The 18,857-nt window shown below is 42.6% G+C and overlaps 1 protein-coding gene across 6 annotated transcripts in view; it reads right to left on the reverse strand.

Annotated features, from left to right (window-relative positions):
- Positions 1–18,857, reverse strand: part of LOC134348983 (uncharacterized) — a 232,162-nt gene that overhangs the window by 2,468 nt on the left and 210,837 nt on the right. For 4 of the 6 annotated variants that reach the window (XM_063052809.1, XM_063052807.1, XM_063052806.1 and 1 more), the window contains 2 exons: positions 16,196–16,229; positions 798–1,563 (listed from right to left, as the gene is read on the reverse strand). In XM_063052809.1, coding sequence (XP_062908879.1) covers positions 1,435–1,563; positions 16,196–16,229 — 163 coding nt within the window. In that variant the 3' untranslated portion in view covers positions 798–1,434. Of the gene's footprint in view, positions 1–797; positions 1,564–16,195; positions 16,230–18,857 lie in introns of those variants that run through there. The other 2 variants (XM_063052804.1, XM_063052805.1) reach the window with 2 other exon arrangements.

The raw sequence follows: 18,857 nt of genomic DNA on the forward strand, positions 1-18,857 counted from the left end.
GATAATACATTTTCCTTTGGCATATTGTCCTCATAAATAAAAAATATTGAGTACAGGAGTTGGGATGTAATATTGAAATTGTATAAGATGTTGGTGAGGTTAAAGTTGGAGTATTTTGTGCAGTTCTGGTCACCTAACTACAGGAAAGATATCAATAAGAGTGAAATAATGCACAGAAAATTTACAATGATTTGGCTGTGACTTGAGGACCCAAGTTATGAGGGGTGATTGATAAGTTTGTGGCCTAAGGTAGAAGGAGTCAATTTTAGAAAACCTAGCACATTTATTTTTCAACATAGTCCCCTCCTACATTTACACACTTAGTCCAGCAGTCGTGGAGCATATGGATCCCTTCTTTGTAGAAGTTGATGTTTTGGATCTCCAGAAGCGGTCCACAGCAGGGTGACTGATAAGTTCATGGCCTAAGGTAGAAGGAGATGGGTTATTAACTTAAAACTTTCTGCATTTTCAAAGAGTTGAACTGCACATGCATGTAACGAGAACTGTATAATTCATCTCCTTCTACCTTAGGCCACGAATGTATCAATTACCCCTGCTGTGGACCATCTGGAGCTCTCGTCACATGCATGAGCAGTTCAACACTTTGAGAAATAATGCAGAAAGTTTAAAGTTAATAACTCATCTCCTTCTACCTTAGGCCATAAACTTATCAATCACCCCTGCTGTGGACCACTTCTACAAAGAAGGGATCTGTATGCTCCATGACCTCTGGACTAAGTGTGTTCATGTAGGAGGGGACTGTGTTGAAAAATAAATGTGCTAGGTTTTCTAAAATTGACTCCTTCTACCTTAGGCCACGAACTTATCAATCACCCCTTGTAGATGGAAAAGTTGAATAGCTTAGGACTTCATTCCCTGGAGCACAGGAGAATGAGGAGAAATTTGATAGAGATTATTTGGGGCTGACATGTATCCCTGTAAATTATGAATAGGTCTTTTATGGTTAAAGAATGGGCATCAAGCATGCATAAGGAATAAACAAGAGATTCTGCAGATGCTGGAAATCTAAAGAAACACATGCAAAATGCTGGAGGAACTCAGCAGGTCAGGCAGCATCTATGGAAATGAACAAATGGTTGATATTTCAGGCTAAGACTCTTCATCAGACATAAAGGAATTTGATTTTGACCTTTATTAGTGATGTAAAATAAATTTGTATATTAAATGCATGCCTGTGTATCCTTAAAATGTTAATGGTGATTGATAATTGATATACATGGTGCCACCCAACTCTTCATCCCACCATCCACTACTCCAATGCCACGTGCAGAAGCTACTAAGTGGAATTAATTGCATGCTACGAACTATAAGCTTATGATAGTTTCAATTTAACAGGTAACATTCTGAACTGAAGTTTCACACATCTTGACCTTTTCATCAGAAGCAGCTGAATGATCAACATCATCTGAAGATTCAATGCTTTTTTTGGGAGTTCACTGGTGTACAAACAGAGCCTGCACCAATTCCAGGGTCTTGTTGGATTTTAATGCAGCAAGGGTCTTCCATGGTTGTTTGGTACCCAAAGTTTTGAACTGAATATTGCTAAAAATGCAAATCATAAAACTTATTTCAATCGTTCCAGGATATAACTCTTAAATGTAGCAACTGTTAACATTAGGAGTAATGCATATTAATAAATTTTTCAGCCATAAAGATTTTGTGACCCTCATCATCTGGGCAGTAATCAGTCAGGGTATAGAAATATGCCCTTTATAGTCTTCATTCTAATGTTTTTTTTTATAAAGACCAGGCAATCCAATACATTAACTTACCTTCCTGGCAGCAAACACGAATCTAAGCAGATTTCTTAATGTTGAAATAAGTATAGACAAACTGATACAGTACCACCTTAGCATAAAAGATCATCTGATCATAGGTTAGACAGGCAGAGTAAAATACTACCCAGAATCAAGCAATCCTAACTCCATATTATCCAAGAGCACAAAAATAGGCCCTTTGGCCCATGCTGAACAAGAGTCCCATTTGCCTGCAGCTGGTCAATATCCCTCTAAAAATATTCAATGCCTTTACTGATGAAAGCCCGCATGCCAAAGCATTCTTCAGTGCTCTGACCACCTATGATGCCACGTTCGCGCAAGCATACATTTGACTCCTCAGTCCTTGTGTTTTTGACACTCCCCTTGGTCCAATTCTTCACTGTGAAAGCCAACCCCCACTCCGCATTTTCATTTCCTTTCTTCATCCCAATGACCCTAGCTGATCAAGATCCTTCTGTAATTTCTGATAACCAACTTCATACTCCATGACATACATAATCTATTTTAGCATTATCTACCAAGCTACTAACCATGCCTTGTAAATTCTCAATAAGTCATTGATGACAAATAGCAGTGAGCCTTACACCAACCCAGTGGAGCACCACTAGTCATGGGACTCCAGTCACCAAGCCAATGCGAATAAGTTAGCTTTCCCTAGATCTCATGCAATCATTTCCCTAGATCTCATAGCAACCTACCATGCAGAAAAGAATCAAAGGTCTTAATGAAGTCCATTTAGACTACAGGTACAACCCCTGCCCTCATTGACCTTCTTAGTTACTTCTTCAATATACTTAAACAAATTCATGAGTTGTGATCACCTACATACCACCCCTAATCAATCTGTCAATCCCACTGTGTACAGAATCTATTTTATTCCCTAGAATCTCCTCTGGTAACTTACTTACCACAGATGTTAGGCTTACTGATCTATGGTTACTAGATTTTTCTTTGCAGCCCTTCTTAACTAAAGGCATAACATTAAGTATTCTCCAGTTTTCCACCATTTCACCCATCACTAACAATGATGCATATATCTCAAGCAGGGTTCAAGTGTATTCTTAATCAGGCGCTTTACATGAGTCAACATAGTCAGGCCTCCAGCAGCATCACTGCTGTAATGCAGACTATTTCCAAGACATTCTCAATAACTATCTCAAGTTCCAATGTCTTTCTCCACAGTGGAAACTCAGAAATATTCATTAAGGACCTCACCCACCTCCTGCAGCTCCACACAAAGATCAGGATCATCTGCATATGTCGTGAAATTTATTAACTTTATGGCAGCAGTACAATGAAATACATGATAAAAAGAGAAAAAAGCTGAATTACTGTAAGTAGATATACATCTATTAAATAGTTAAGTTAAAAAGTAGTGCAAAAAAAATGTCCACTTTGGTCTTTGAGGGCCTTTATTCTCTCCCAAGTTTCTCTTTTCCCCTTAATTACACTCTCTTTAGTGCTCCTTGACTGCCCCCTCAATTACTTGCTCTGCCTTTTTCCCACAAGAGGAAGTCAGGGGTTGCACCCACCTGGGTAGGGCCCTCTATATACTGATTCAGGAAATTTTCCCGGACAGAGTTCACAAGATCCAGCCCATTTCGACTCTTAATATTCTTTGTGGCCCGGCCAACACAAGGGAAATTAAAATCTCCTACTAATGCAAACCTATCATTCTGACAAGCAATTTCTCTACCTATCTTCTCAAGTTCCTGCTGATTATTGTGGGGATATATAATACAGGCTTACTGTATCCCCTTGTTGTTTCTAAGTTTTATCCACTGGATGATTTAGCTCTGTTATGTTCTCACTAATCAATTAAGGCAACAGTCTGTACACCTCTCTTACCTGTAGCTCTGTCATGCCTGTAGCACCTGTATCCTGGAATACTGGGCCAGTTTTGCCCTTCTGTCAACTTTGTTTCTGTGATGGATATACCATTCCAGTCAATGCACACACTGAGTTTGTCCACCTTACCTGTTAAGCCATGTGCAGTTTAGCTGAGTTCCCTTGCCCTTGCCCTCCCCCACCCCACCTTTATTATGCCCATGGCTATCCTGATGACTAAACTTGCTCTTGCTGCCAACTTCTTTATCCCATGGCTTGCTCCTGTTCAGAGTGCTCCCTCTTTGCCGATCTAGTTTAAAAACTCTCAAATAGCACCCGAAGAGATCCCAGTGATCCAGGAACGTGAATCCCTGCCTCCTATACCAGCTCCTCAGCCACACATTCATCTGGCCTATTGTTCTATTGGTGACTCACCAGCACATGGCATCGAGAGTAATATTGAAGATCACTGTCCCAAGCTCCTGTTCCTCACCTAATTACCTATACTCATCCTGGTGGACCTCGTCCCTTTCGCATCTGTACAAACATGTACAATGACTAATGGCCGTTCAACCTTTTCCTTGAGAGTATTTTGCAGCCACTCAGAGATACTTTTGATCCTGGCACCTAGGAGACAATATACCAATCTGGTGTCTCTTTGGCTACTACAAAAACACGTGTCTATCCCCCTTACTATTGAGTCTCTATCACTATTACACTATCTGTCTATACCCTTTACCTCAGGGTTTGTCACAATGTCAGAGAGATCATCCCACCCTAATAATATCCAAAGAGGTGTAGTTGTTAGTGATAGAAATGGCCATAGGGAAAACCCTCCATTGTCTGCCTACTCTCCTTAATTCTACTGGTGGTCAACCATCTACCTAAAGTGTGGGATTCAGGTATGACCTCCTCAATAAAAGTCTCATGTACAGTGCTCTCATCATCAAGGATAATCTCAAGTACCTTCAACTCCAGCTCCAGTTCCCTGATTCAGTTTGCCAGGAGCTGTGGATGAATACACTTCACATTACTGTGGTCATCAGGGAGACTGTGAGATTCCTTGACTTCCTACGTCTTGCAGGAGGAGGTAAGGAATGGCATCAAATCAGTAGAAACATGTGGGATAGGATCAGAAGAGGTTAAATGCTTGTGGGTTGAGTGAAGGAACTGCAAAGGTAAAAGGACCCTGATGGCAGTTATATACAAGCCTCCCAACAGAAGCTGTTGGACCACAGATTACAACAGGAAATAGAAAAGCTGTGTCAAAAGGGCAAAGTCATGGGAGATTTCAACATGCAGGTCGATTGGGAAAATCAGGTTGGTAATGGATCTCAAGACAGTGAATTTGTTTTAGAGCAGTTTGTCGTTGAGACTACCAGGGGATCAGCTATACTAGATTGGGTGTTATGTAATGAACTGAAGGTGATTAGGGAGCTTAAGGTAAAAGAACCCTTAGGAGGCAGTGATCACAATATGATTGAGTTCAACTTGAAATTAGATAGGGAGAAAGTAAGGTCTGACATAGCAGTATTCTAGTGGAGTAAAGGAAATTACAGTGGTATGAGAGAGGAGTTGGCGAAAGTAAATTGGAAGGAGATGCTGGCAGGGATGACAGCAGTGGAGCAATGGAGCAAGTTTCTGGGGAAAAATGAGGAAGGTTCAGGATAGGAGCTGGAAAATGCATGTAAAAAGGGTAATAACACAATGTAATGGCGGACTTCAATATGCAAAGGGATTGTGAAAATCAGATTTGTGTCAGATCGCCAGAGATGGAATTTGTTGTATGCCTGCCAGATGGCTTTTTAGGGCAGCTTATTAGGGAGCTTCATGTGAAGGAACTCTCAGGAGGCAGTGATCATAATATGACTGAATTCATACTGCAATTTGAGAATGTAGAATAAGTCACATGTATCAGTATCACAATGGAATAAACGACATTACAGAGGCATGAGAGAAGAGCTTGCCCAGGTGGAATGGAGGAGGATACTGGTGGGGATGATGGCAGAACAGAGGTCGCTGAAGTTTCTGGAAATAGTTCACAAGACGCAGGATAGATATGTCCCACAGAAGAAGTTCTCAGATGGCAGGGGTAGGCAACTGTGGCTGACAATGAAAGTTAAGGACTGCATAAAAGCCAAGGAAAGAACATATGAGGTAGCAAAAGTGAGTGGGAAGTCGGATGATTGGGAAGCTTTTAAAATCCAACAAAAGGCAACTAAAAAAGCTATAAAAAGGGAAAAGATGAAATATGAGAGGAAACTATTCAATAACATAAAAAAGGACACCAGAAGTTTTTTTCAGTTATATAAAGAGTAAAAGGGAGGTGAGAGTTGATATTGGACCACTGGAAAATGATACTGGTGAAGTAGTAATGGGGGACAAAGAAATGGCAGATGAGCTTAATAAGTACCTTGCATCAGTCTTCACTGTGGAAGACTCCAGCAGTGTGCCAGAGGTCTGTAAATGTCAGGGAGCAGGATGAGTGCCATTGCTATTACAAAGGAAAAAGTGTCAGGCAAACTGAAGGATGTTAAGTTGGATAGGTCACCTGGACCAGAAGGACTACATCCCAGAGTTCCGACAGAAGTTACTGAAGAGATAACAGATGCATTGGTCACGATCTTTCAAGAATCAATTGATTTTGGCATGGTCCTGGAGGAATGGAAAATTGCAAATGTCACTCCACTCTTTAAGAAGGAAGGAAAGTGAAAGAAAGGAAGTTATAGGCCATTTCGCCCAACCTTAGTGGTTGGGAAAGTATTAAAGTCTATTATTAAAGATGAGGTTTTGCGGCACTTGGAGACTAATGATAAAAATAAGTGAAAGTCAGCATGGTTTCTGTAAAGGGAAATATTTCCTGACAAATCTGTTGAGTTCTTTGAGAAGTAACAAGCAGGGTGGACAAAGATGTCATTTTCTTGGTTTTTCAGAAGGCATTTGATAAGGTGCCATGAGGCTGCATAACAAGATAAAATCCTATGGCATTACAATAAAGATTCTGACATGGACCAGAGGAATGGCTGACAGGCAGGAGGCAGCGAGTGGCAATAAAGGGGGCTTTTTCTGGTTATATGTCAGTGACTAGTGATGTTCCTCAGGGAACAGTATTGGGACTACTTTTCACATTGTTTGTCAATGATTTAGATAATGGAATTGATGACTTTGTGGCAAAGTTTGCGGATGATATGAAGATAGGCGGAGGGGTAGGTAGTGCTGAGGAAGCAACACGACTGCAGCGGAACTTGGACAAACTGGTGTTGGGAAATGTATGATAATGTATTTTGATAAAAAGAACAATAGTGTGGACTATAATCTAAATGGGGAAAAGGTTCAAACATCAGAGGTGTAAAGGGACTTAGTGCAAGACTCGCAGAAGGTTAATTCACAAGTTGAGTCTGTGGTAAAGAAGGCAAATGCAATGTAGGGATTTATTTCAAGGGGAATAGAATATAAAAGCAAGGACATAATGCTGAATTTTATAAGACAGTAGTCAGATTGAATTTGGAGTATTGTCAACAGTTTTGGGCCCCTTATCTCAGAAAGGATGTGTTGTCATTGCAGAGAGTCCAGAGGGGGTTCACGAGGATTATTCTAGGAATGTAGGGTTTAACATACGAGGAGCATTTGGCAGCTTTGGGTTGCTGGAATTTAGAAGAATGCAGCGGGGAGCGGGGGGGGGGGTGGATCTCATTGAAACCTACTAGATGTTGAAAGGACTAGACAGGGTGGATGTGGAGAGGATGTTTCCTTTGGTGGGGTATCCAGAATTAGAGGGCACAGCCTCAAAATTGAGGAGCGACCTTTTAGAGCAGAGGTAAAGAAGACTTTTTTTTTAGCTAGAGAGTATTGAATCTGTGGAGTGCTCTGCTACAGACTTCGGTGGAGACCATGTCCATGGGTATTTTTAAAGCAGAAGTTGATAGTCCTGATAGGTCAGGACATCAAAGGATATGGCAAGAATGAAGGTGTATGGGGTTGAGTGGGATCCAGGATCAGCCGTGATGGATGGCAGAGCAGACTTGATGGGCTAAATGGCCTAATTCTGCTCCTATGTCTTGTCGGATGGAGACGTTTTGGAGGAGTTCTCCAGGATATTTTCTGGATTTGAGAATATGAGCCATGAGCCATAATGGAAGATTGGACAACATTTTTTCTGTCGAATATGGGAAGCTGAGTGAACATGGGACCTGATAAAATAAAATATTGCAAGAGGCATAGTTAGATAAGAAGTTGAGAATTAGGGTGGAAATGTCAAATATTTGAGAGCAGAACTTTGAACTGAGAAGGGAAAAGATTAAAGGGGATTTATGATGCAAGTTTATAAGAGACTAAAGTCATAGAAAATCACAGGACACATCCAGTCGTGCTGAACCATTTAAATTGCCTTTTCTTATCAACCTGCACCTGGACCATAGTTCTCCATAACTCTCCCATCCATGTACCTATCCAAACTTCTCTTCAATGTTGAAATCATCCCTACAATCTCCATAGTGAATACTGAAGTACTCATTAAGTACCTTTGCTATCTCCTCCGGTTCCATACACACTTTTTCACTGTCACACTTGATCAGTCTTATTCCCTCACGTCTTATCCTCTTGCTCTTCACATACTTGTAGAATACCTTGGGGTTTTCCTTAATCCTGTCCACCATGGCCCCTTCTGGCTCTCCTAATTTCATTCTTAAACTCCTTCCTGCTAGCCCTATAATCCTGGCAACACTTTCAGTACGCTGGATGAACTCAGCAGGTCGGGCAGCATCAGTTAGAAATGATGAATCGACATTTCGGGCCAGAACCCTTTGTCAGGACTAAAGAATGAAAGATGGAGAACTCCTTCCCCATCTTTTATTCTTCAGTCCTGACGAAGGGTTCCAGCCCGAAACGTCGACTCATCGTTTCTAACTGATGCTGCCCGACCTGCTGAGTTCATCCAGCGTACTGAAAGTGTTGCTTTGATCACAGCATCTGCAGATTATTTTGTGTTTAGCCTTATAATCTTCTAGATCTCTATCATCATCTAGTTTTTTGAACCTTTTGTAAGCTCTTTTTTTCCTTCTTGACTAGATTTACAACAGCCTTTGTACACCATGGTTCCTGTACCCTACCATCCGTTCCCGGTCTCATTGGAACTTATCTGTGCAGAACCCCACGCAAATATCCCCTAAACATTTGCCACATTTCTTCCATATGTTTCCGAGAACATCTGTTTCCAGTTTATGTTTACAAGTTCCTGCCTGATAGCCTCATATTTCCCCTTACTCCAGTTGTCTGTTCCTATCCATCTCCAATGCTATGGTAAAGGAGATAGAATTGTGATCACTATCTCCAAAATGCTCTCCCACTGAGAGACCTGATACCTGACGAGGTTCACTTCACCATACCAGATCAAGTACAGCCTCTCCTCTTGTAGGCTTATCCACATATTGTGTCAAGAAACCTTCCTGAACACACCTAACAAACTCTCATCTAAACCCCTCACTCCAGGAAGATGCCAATCGATATTTGGGAAATTAAAATCTCCCAACACAACAACCCTGTTATTACTACACCTTTGCAGAATCTGTCTCCCTATCTGCTCCTCAATGTCCCTGTTACTATTGGGTGGTCTATAAAAAAAAACAGTAGAGTTATTGACCCCTTCCTATTCCTAACTTCCACCCACAGAGACTATGTAGACAACCCCTCCATAACTTCCTCTTTCTCAGCGGCTGTGACACTGTCTCTGATCAAAAGTGCCGTGCCCCCACCTCTTTCGCCTCCCTCTTGTCCTTTCTGAAATATCTAAACCTTGACACTTGAAGTAGCCATTCCTGCCCCTGCACCATCCAAGTCTCTGTAATGGCCACAACATCATAGCACCAAGTGCTGATCCATGCTCTAAGTTCATCTGCTTTTTTCATAATACTCCTCGCATTAAAATAGACACATCCCAAACCATTGGTCTGAGTGAATCCCTTCTCTATCACCTACCTATTCTCCCTTTTGCACTGTCTCCAAGCTTTCTCTATTTGTGAGCCAACCTCCCTTTCCTCTGTCTCTTCAGTTTAGTTCCCACCCCCCAGCAATTCTAGTTTAAACTCTCCCCAGTAGCCTTAGCAAACCTCCCCGCCAGGATATTGGTCCCCCTGGGATTCAAGTGCAACCCATCCTTTTTGTACAGGTCACACCTGTCCCACAGGAAGTCCCAATGATCCAGAAATCTGAATCCCTGCCCCCTGCTCCAATCCTATACTCAGTGTCACGTGGCAGAGGCAGTAATCCCAAGATTACTATCTTTGAAGTCCTGCTTCTCAACTTCCTTCCTAACTCCCTGTAGTCTGTTTTCAGGACCTCCTCTCTTTCCTTACCTACGTCGTTGGTACCAATATGTACCATGACCTCTGGCTGTTCTCCTTCCCATTTCAAGATATCATGGACACGATCAGAAACATCCCAGACCCTGGCACCTGGGAGGCAAACTACCATCTGTGCTTCTTTCCTGCATCCACAGAATCGCCTGTCTGACCCCCTAAGGAGTCCCTTATCTCTTCCTTTCCCTACCCTTCTGAGCCACAGGGCCAGACTCTATGCCAGCACTGTTGCTTCTCCCAGGTAGGCTGTCCCCCCCCAACAGTACTCAAACAGGAGTACTTATTGTTAAGGGGGACAGCCACTGGGGTACTCTCTTTAACCTGCTTCTGGCCCTTCCCTCTCCTGTTACCCACTTATCTGTCTCCCGAGGCCCTGGAGTGACTACCTGCCTCTCTTCCTCTAACGCGGTCCCTAAGAAGCTGCAGCTTGACGTACGTGGCGCAGATGTGGCCATCCGGGAGGCTGGGAGTCTCCCAGACCTCCCACTAACGCCTGCTCTGTAAAGCTATCTTCTTTTTAAACTCTTCCCACTGTTCTCACTGGCTGACCTCCACGCGCTTGCACAGTCGTGCCCCGTTCAAACCGCTGAAGAAATAACCGTCACCTTTTCAACTCTGCTCGCTTTTAAACTCTTCCCACTGTTCTCACTGGCCGACTTCCACGCACTTATGCAGTTATGCCATGTTCAAACCACTGAAGAAATAAGCCTTCATGATTTTTTTCTAAAGTGTTCTTTTGCATTTCATATACTCAAAAGGACTTCATTTGTTCCAACCCGCCTCTATCTGCTATGCAGCTCATTATTTTTCTTAACCAAGGCCTCAATATCTCTTGCCTTTTATTCCGACAGATACATACAAGCTTTGTACTCCCAAAGTTTCACTTTTGAAGACCTCCCACTAACCCTTGCCTGAAAATAGCCTGTCCCAATCCACACTTGCCAGATCCTTTCTAATGCCATTAAAATTGGCCTTTCTCCAATTTATAATCTCAACCCGATGACCAGACCTATCCTTTTCCATAATTACCTTGAAACTAGTGGCAATATGGTTGCTAGATGCAAAGTGTTCCACCACACAAACCTCTGTCACCTGTCCTGTTTCATTCCCTAATAGAAGATCAAGTATCACACATTGGGATTTTAAGGTACTGATTAAGGAAACTTTCGTGAACATATTTTACAAACTCTATCCCATCTTATCATTTTACAGTATGGGAGTCGAGGCGGAAAGTTAAAATCTACTATCACAGCCTACTGTTTCTTGCAACAGTCTCTCTAAATACCGTGTACTGTTGGGTGGTCTATAATATACCCCCATTCATGTGGTCATACCTTTCTTATTCCTCAGTCCCACCCATAAAGTCTCACTAGATGACTTCTCCAGTCTGTTCTGATTGAACACTGCCATGACTTTTCCCTGACTAGTAACATCAACCCTCACCCTTTAAATCCTCCTTCTCTATCACATCTAAAACAACAGAACCCCAGAATGTTGAGCTGCCAGTCCTACCCCTCCTACAATCAAATCTCACTAATAGCTACAATGTCATAATTCCAGGTGTTAATTCATACCCTGAGCTCATCTGCCTTTCCTATGATACTTCTTGCAAAGGGTTATATGCAGCTCCGGACATTAGTCACACTGTGTTCAACCTTTTGATTCCTGACTTTGTCTGAGGTATTAACAACATGTCTCCACAACCTCTCCACTAACTGTTCTGGCACTCTGGTTCCCATCCCCTTGTTAGTTAAATTAAAAGTCTGTCCCAAGACTTATAGGCTCATCAGGCCGGTGCTTATGCCGGTTTCCGTGGTGTGAAGTGGCTGAGAGTACAAGACTCCCCCATCCCCGCCCCTCCCCGCCCGGATAGGACGTCAGAGGCTAACCCCCAGTATTTTGCCGGTACCCGTTTTCAGCTGGGTGGACTGGAGCAGTGTGTGGTTAAGTGTCTTTCTCAAGGACACAACATGCTGCCTCGGCTGGGGCTCGAACTCACAACCTTCAGATCGCTAGTTCAACGCCTTAACCACTTGGCCACGCGCCACAACTATAACTCTGTAACTCTAGCTTAAACCCCACCATGCAGTACTAGCAAACATTCCCTGTAGGATATTAGTCCACCTCAGATTAGGTGTAAACCGTCTCTTCTGTACAGGTCCCACTTTCCCTGGGAGAGAGCCCAATGATCCAAAAGTCTGATGCCCTACCTCCTACACCAACTCTTTAGCTGTGTTTTAAACTGAATGATCTTTTAAATGTAACTGGCCTCACTAGCATATGGATTGGTAGCAATCCTGAGAGCACAATCTACTGTCTTTGAAGGTAACATCTAACTCCCTGTGCAGAGATCAAAAGATGACTTTTATCCACTGTTGGGTGGAGCTATGATGGCTTTCGACAGCGACTTCTTCAAGCTCTTCTGTGGAAACAGCTTAATTTCCGTAAGACCATAAGACAAAGGAGCAGAAGTAGGCCATTCGGCCCATCGAGTCTGCTCCACCATTTTATCATGAGCTGATCCATTCTCCCATTTAGTCCCACTCCCCGGCCTTTTCACCATAACCTTTAATGCCCTGGCTACTCAGATACCTATCAATCTCTGCCTTAAATACACCCAATGACTTGGCCTCCACTGCTGTCCGTGGCAACAAATTCCATAGATTCACCATCCTCTGGCTAAAAAAATGTCTTCGCCTTTCTGTTCTGAATGGGCGCCCTTCAATCCTTAAGTCATGCCCTCTCGTACTAGACTCCCCCATCATGGGAAACAACTTTGCCACATCCACTCTGTCCATGCCTTTCAACATTTGAAATGTTTCTATAAGGTCTCCCCTCATTCTTCGAAACTCCAAGGAATACAGTCCAAGAGCGGGCAAACGTTCCTCATATGTTAACCCTCTCATTCCCAGAATCATTCTAGTGAATCCTCTCTGTACCCTCTCCAATGTCAGCACATCCTTTCTTAAATAAGGAGACCAAAACTGCCCACAGTACTCCAAGTGAGGTCTCACCAGTGCCTTATAGAGCCTCAACATCACATCCCTGCTCCTAAACTCTATTCCTCTAGAAATGAATGCCAACATTGCATTCGCCTTCTTCACTACTGACTCAACCTGGAGGTTAACCTTAAGGGTATCCTGTACGAGGACTCCCAAGTCCCGTTGCATCTCAGAACTTTGAATTCTTTCCCCATTTAAATAATAGTCTGCCCGTTTATTTTTTCTGCCAAAGTGCATAACCATACACTTTCCAACATTGTACTTCATTTGCCCATTCTTCCAATCTATCCAAGTCTCTTTGAAGACTCTCCGTTTCCTCAGCACTACCGGCCCCTCTAGCTATCTTCGTATCATCAGCAAACTTAGCCACAAAGCCATCTATTCCATAATCCAAAGTGTTGATGTACAATGTAAAAAGCAGCAGCCCCAACATGGACCCCTGTGGAACACCACTGGTAACTGGCAGCCAACCAGAATAGGATCCCTTTATTCCTACTCTCTGTTTCTACCTTTAATGACTTTCTTTTTCCTTTTCAAGATGGATAGGGAGCTACACTCAAACTTTGTGGCGATGGGACCTGCATCCAGGGTTCACCAACCAGCCATTTTTCAATATCCCAAGAATGTGGCCTAGACCAGGGGTCCCCAACCTTTTATCGCACTGCGGGCTGGTTTAATATTGACAATATTCTTGCGGACCGGCCGACCGGTGGGGGGGGGGGGGGGTAGGGTTGCCAACGAACAAGAGTAGCAGTCGGATACGTTGTTTACCCAAAAGACTACAATGACCATGAAGCCTTGCGCGGGCATCAATGCGCATGCGCATCGTGACCTGCCGATCCCCACCCCCCCGCAAAAAAGCAAATCCTTTTTGGCGATTCTGCTCATGGGGATGGGTGTTAATCACTACCGGAATATAGGTGATAAGTGGGTAATACACTCAATTTTGTTTCTAAAAGGGTTTATCTGACGAATTTAATATTAAACACACAGCGCATATTTTCCTCGCATGGATATAATGATAAGTCAATTATCGGGGAGCTTGAAGTGTTGAACGAACTTCCAGTAGAAGTGGCAGAAGCAGGTTCGATATGATCATTTAAAGAAAAATTGGACAGGTATATGGACAGGAAAGGGATGGAGGGTTATGGGCTGAGTGCAGGTCGGCGGGACTAGGTGAGAGTAGCGTTCGGCACGGACTAGAAGGGCCGAGATGGCCTGTCCGTGCTGAAATTGTTATATGGTTATATAGGTCACTTTTAAGTCAATAGCATCATAACATTTCAAGTAATATTTGGATATTAAACGCATAGCACATATTTTCCCCGTATGAATATATAAAATCATTGCAACACACCAATATCGCTGAATCAGTGGGAGCTTTGGGCTTGTTTCCCTGCAACAACACGGTCCTATCGAGGGGTGATGGGAGACAGCGATACTCGAAGGGGGTTCCTGATGTCCAGTCTATTCCGCAGTTTAGTTTTCGTTGCATTCATTACAGAAAACTCTGCTTCGCAGAAAAATGTTGGAAATGAAAGCAACGTTTTCAGTGCTTTCGTGGCTATCTCAGGATATATAGCCTTGACTTTGATCCAGAATGCCGGCAGAGATGTTATGTATAACATACTTTTCAGCCCGTCGTCATTCTCAAGCTCGAGGAGTTGATCGCCTTCCCGCCCTGACACGGATGGCGCGCGGGTCATGACCTCGCATGCGTACTGGCTGATCAGTGGCCGTGACAGGGAATGAGGAAAGGTGCAGCTGACCAAATCGTATCCCTTCCTCACGGCCCGGTAGCACATGCTCTGTGGCCCGGTGGTTGGGGACCGCTGGCCTAGAAGATAAGAGTTGCCCTGGGGATGAGCTGATCCTATGCCAGTGTCATCGTATGAGGCATCGCAGTAGAAAACAGAACATCAGGAGCAGAGGGTCAGCTGTTGAGGGTTCTGTACCTGAATCTTACTCTCTCTCTCTTTCTGTTGTTGTGGGAGAGAGCTTGTTGCTGATTCTTCAGTCAAAGAATTCAGAAAAAGAGTGATGCGGCAGACTTTAATACCAAAATCAGCAAGTCATTTGTTTTTGTTGAACTCGACTCTCTTGATAAAAGTGCTGCACTTTTGATTGGTCAATTGGCCAGCTCCTGCTCCTATTTTTTTTTGGCATGTGCCTGCGTGCGTGCGAGTCTGTGCGTGTGCGTCTGCCTGTGCATGCGTGCGCGTCTGCGTGTCTGTGATGATGGATTTTTCATGGCTTTTTCCAAGGTGCAGAGCGAGAGAGAGACTGTGTGGCGAGCCACTCCTCACACAGACATTTTCGCAGTATTTTCCCTTTGTTTTACGAGGTCGAGTTGTGATCTCGACACTCAAACCGGCACGGATGGAAAGCGTACTTGGGGGTGGACCCGACTACTTTTGAACCCCGGGAACCTCCGCTCCTGGGTCTGGCACCGATGTCATTGCACCACCAGCTGGCCCATCCTGCTCCTATTTCTTGTATTCACATATGTATCTTATCTCCCCAACAATAAAAAGTAACATTCCATTAACTTTCCTCATTTTATGTAGTAACTGTGCAGTAGGCTTTTGTGAATCATGCACTCTGTAACTTTGGTTCTGCAATCTCTAACCTATTAGATATGTTTTTTAAAAAATTGGTATCCGCATTACACTCCATTTACCAGATATTAACTCATCCACCTAAACTATCTCTACCACTTTGTAGCTTCCTTTTGTTCTCTTTACAATTCACTTTCCTACCTATCATTGTTTAGTCAGTAAGCTTAAAAAGAATATTTTCAGTGTTTTCATGAAAGTAAATTATCTAAATTGTAAAAGCCTTAGTCTTCAGTACTAGTCCTTCTGACACATTACTCATCAGATATTGCCAAGCAGAAAAACATGTACATTTGCCAGATAACTGTGTAGGTGGTGACATTTGTCATTGGTAGAAAATTGGCAGCAACCTTTGGCACAGCACCTGAATGACAACAAAATACTGGGAAACAGGTCTGAGTTTCCTTGTATAAGTGATATACAATACCTCTGCATACATTCTAGGCCAATAATCTAATTTTCAACAGGCAATTCAAAAAGCCATCAGTTCATTATTGTAGATGAGAAGCAAGGGGAGATTCTAATGACAACTATAAGAGTTAAAGAAAAACACTGAAATTTCTGCAACAGCAATAGCTGTCAGTGAAGAATCTTCTCACCTGAGGAATAACTACCAGTTGTTTTCTTTTATACCTGAAAAACAATAGTTCAATATTTCAATACATTTTCAGCAACCTTATTTCAATTACTGAATATCGCACTACTTACTGGATAGAAGCACAACCCTGGTGCTCAGACTGGAAGAATGACGAATAGGTTGTGGTGCTATCAGTTTTCTAACAAAATTCTACAGTGTATGTTTGGGTCTATTAAGCTGTGTATACACTTTATACCTCGGGTATAGTGTGAATTGAACCTTAGATAAAAAGTCAGTGTATCAGGAAGATTTTACATACTGCATCAGCATTCAGACCATCAGATATAGGAGATTAACTAGGCCATTTGACCCATCAAGTCTGCTCTGCCATTCCATTATGGTTCATTTATTATCCCTCTATTCTGAGGTTTTTCCCCCTGTCCTAGACTTAACCATTATAGGAAACATCATCTCCAGTCCACTCTATCTGGGCATTTTAATTTTCAATATCCCCTTCATTCTTCTAAACTCCAGTGAATACAGGTCCAAGTCCAACAAAACTCCTCATGCACAAACTCTTTCATTCCTGAGATCATTCTCATGAACTTCCTCTGGACCCTCTCCAATGCCAGCACGTCCTTTCTTAGATAAGGTGCCTAAACCTACTCACAATACTCCAAGTACAGTCTGACCTTTCCCTTATAAAGCCTCAGCATTACATCCTTGGTTTTACATTCTAGTCCTCATGAAATAAATATTAACATTGTATTTGCCTTCCGTACCACCAACTCACCCTGCAAGATAACCTTGGGAATCCTGCACAGGAATCCCAAGTTCCTTTGCACCTCGGATTTCTGAATTTTCTCTCCATACGTTTCCCTGTACTGTAACTCCATCCGTCACTTATTTGTCCATTCTCCTAATCTGTCTAAGTTCTTCTGCAGACTCATTACTTCCCCATCACTACATGTGCCTCCACCTATCCTCCGTATGACCCGCAACCCTTTATTCCCACGCTTTGCCTCCTGCCAGTCAGCCAATCTCCGATGCATGCCAGCATATTTCCTGTAATACTACAGACTCTAATCTTGTTTAGCAGCACCCTCTGTGGCATCTTGTTAAAGGCTTTCTGAAAATCCAAGGAAACAACATCAACTGACTCACCTTTGTCTATCCTACCTGTTATTTCCTCAAAGAATTCTAACCGATTCATCGGGCAAGATTTCGCCTTAAGGAAACCATGCCAACTTCAGCATATTTTATTGTGTACCTCCAAGTACATTGAAACCACATCCGTAATAATGGACTCCAACATCCTCCAACTGAAGTCAGACTAATTGGCCTATGATTTCCTTTCTTTGGTCTCCCTCCCTTCTGAAAGAGTGGAATGACATTTGAAAATTTCCAGTCCTCTGGAATGTTCCTGAATCTAGTGATTCTTGAACTATTAATACTAATTCCTTTATAATCGCTTACTATTCATATTTCAGAACCCCGGGGTGTAGTTCATCTGGTCCAGGTGACTTATGTACCTTTTGACCTATATAGTAATGGAAACTTTGCCTCATTTGCGCAGTTACAAGCAGTTTACAATATCCCTGCATCTAGTTTTTTCAGATATTTACAAATTCGAGATTATGTTAGGAAATATATACCTAACTTCGAAGCTTTAGACAAACATGAGTCCCTGGAGGCAATAAATAAATTTGATCCTGTTACTCGTAGTGCGGTATCCTATTTTTATCAGATCCAACATAATGGAGCTCGGGTGAATACTGCAGGTCTTAAACAGGCATGGGCGGATGAATTGGGTATGGAGCTGACAGAGGAGGTCTGGGATGAGTGTTTAAAGAGTATACATGATTGTGCGGTCAACTTTAGACACTGACTTACACAGTTTAAAACAATACATAGACTTCATTATTCCAAAGAAAAGTTGCAGAGTTTCCATCCTGATGCTTCACCAGTTTGTAATAGATGTAAATCTGTGAACAGTAACTTGTCACCTTCATTCTGGTCATGTTGTAAGCTTTATGCATACTGGAAAAGTATTTTTCACTGTTTCTCTGAGGCTTTTGGGAAGCGGTGGGAACCAGACCCGCTCATAGCCATCCTTGGAGCAACAAGCTCCCTCTCTTCAGCCAATAAGTATGAAAAAAAAGGCTGTATTGTTTGGCATGGTGATTGCTAAGAAGTTAATCCTGCAAATGTGGAAAATTGACTCTGTGCCTACGTACGATCTGTGGCTGAGAGAACTGGCAAATACTTTACATTTGGAGAGACTGAGACTACGTAATGAGGATAGAGAGGACATCTTTGAAAGGATTTGGGGCCCTGTATTGGACTTTCTTACGGGGTGAGGACTGAGGTTTTTTGGTGCAATGCAGCTCTGCTGTGTATGTTTACTTTTGCCTTTATATTTTTCTCCCTTTTGCTGCTCAATATTTAATTAGATTTTGTTAAGGTCGTGGTTTTTGTAGATGTGCTGTTTTTTTTTGATTTTTTCGTTTGTAATAAAAAAATAAAAAGAATATGAAGACTTATGTACCTTTGAGACTTCCAGCTTCCTAGGCTCCTTCTTAGTTACAGTGACAACTCTCAATCCTGTCTCCTGATACTCTCAAATATCTGGCTTACTGCTGGTGTCTTAAGACAGATGCAAAATTTTTAGTGAGCTGAAAAGT

The sequence above is a fragment of the Mobula hypostoma genome, chromosome 7 (assembly GCF_963921235.1).
Source record: "Mobula hypostoma chromosome 7, sMobHyp1.1, whole genome shotgun sequence".
Lineage (NCBI taxonomy): Eukaryota > Metazoa > Chordata > Chondrichthyes > Myliobatiformes > Myliobatidae > Mobula > Mobula hypostoma.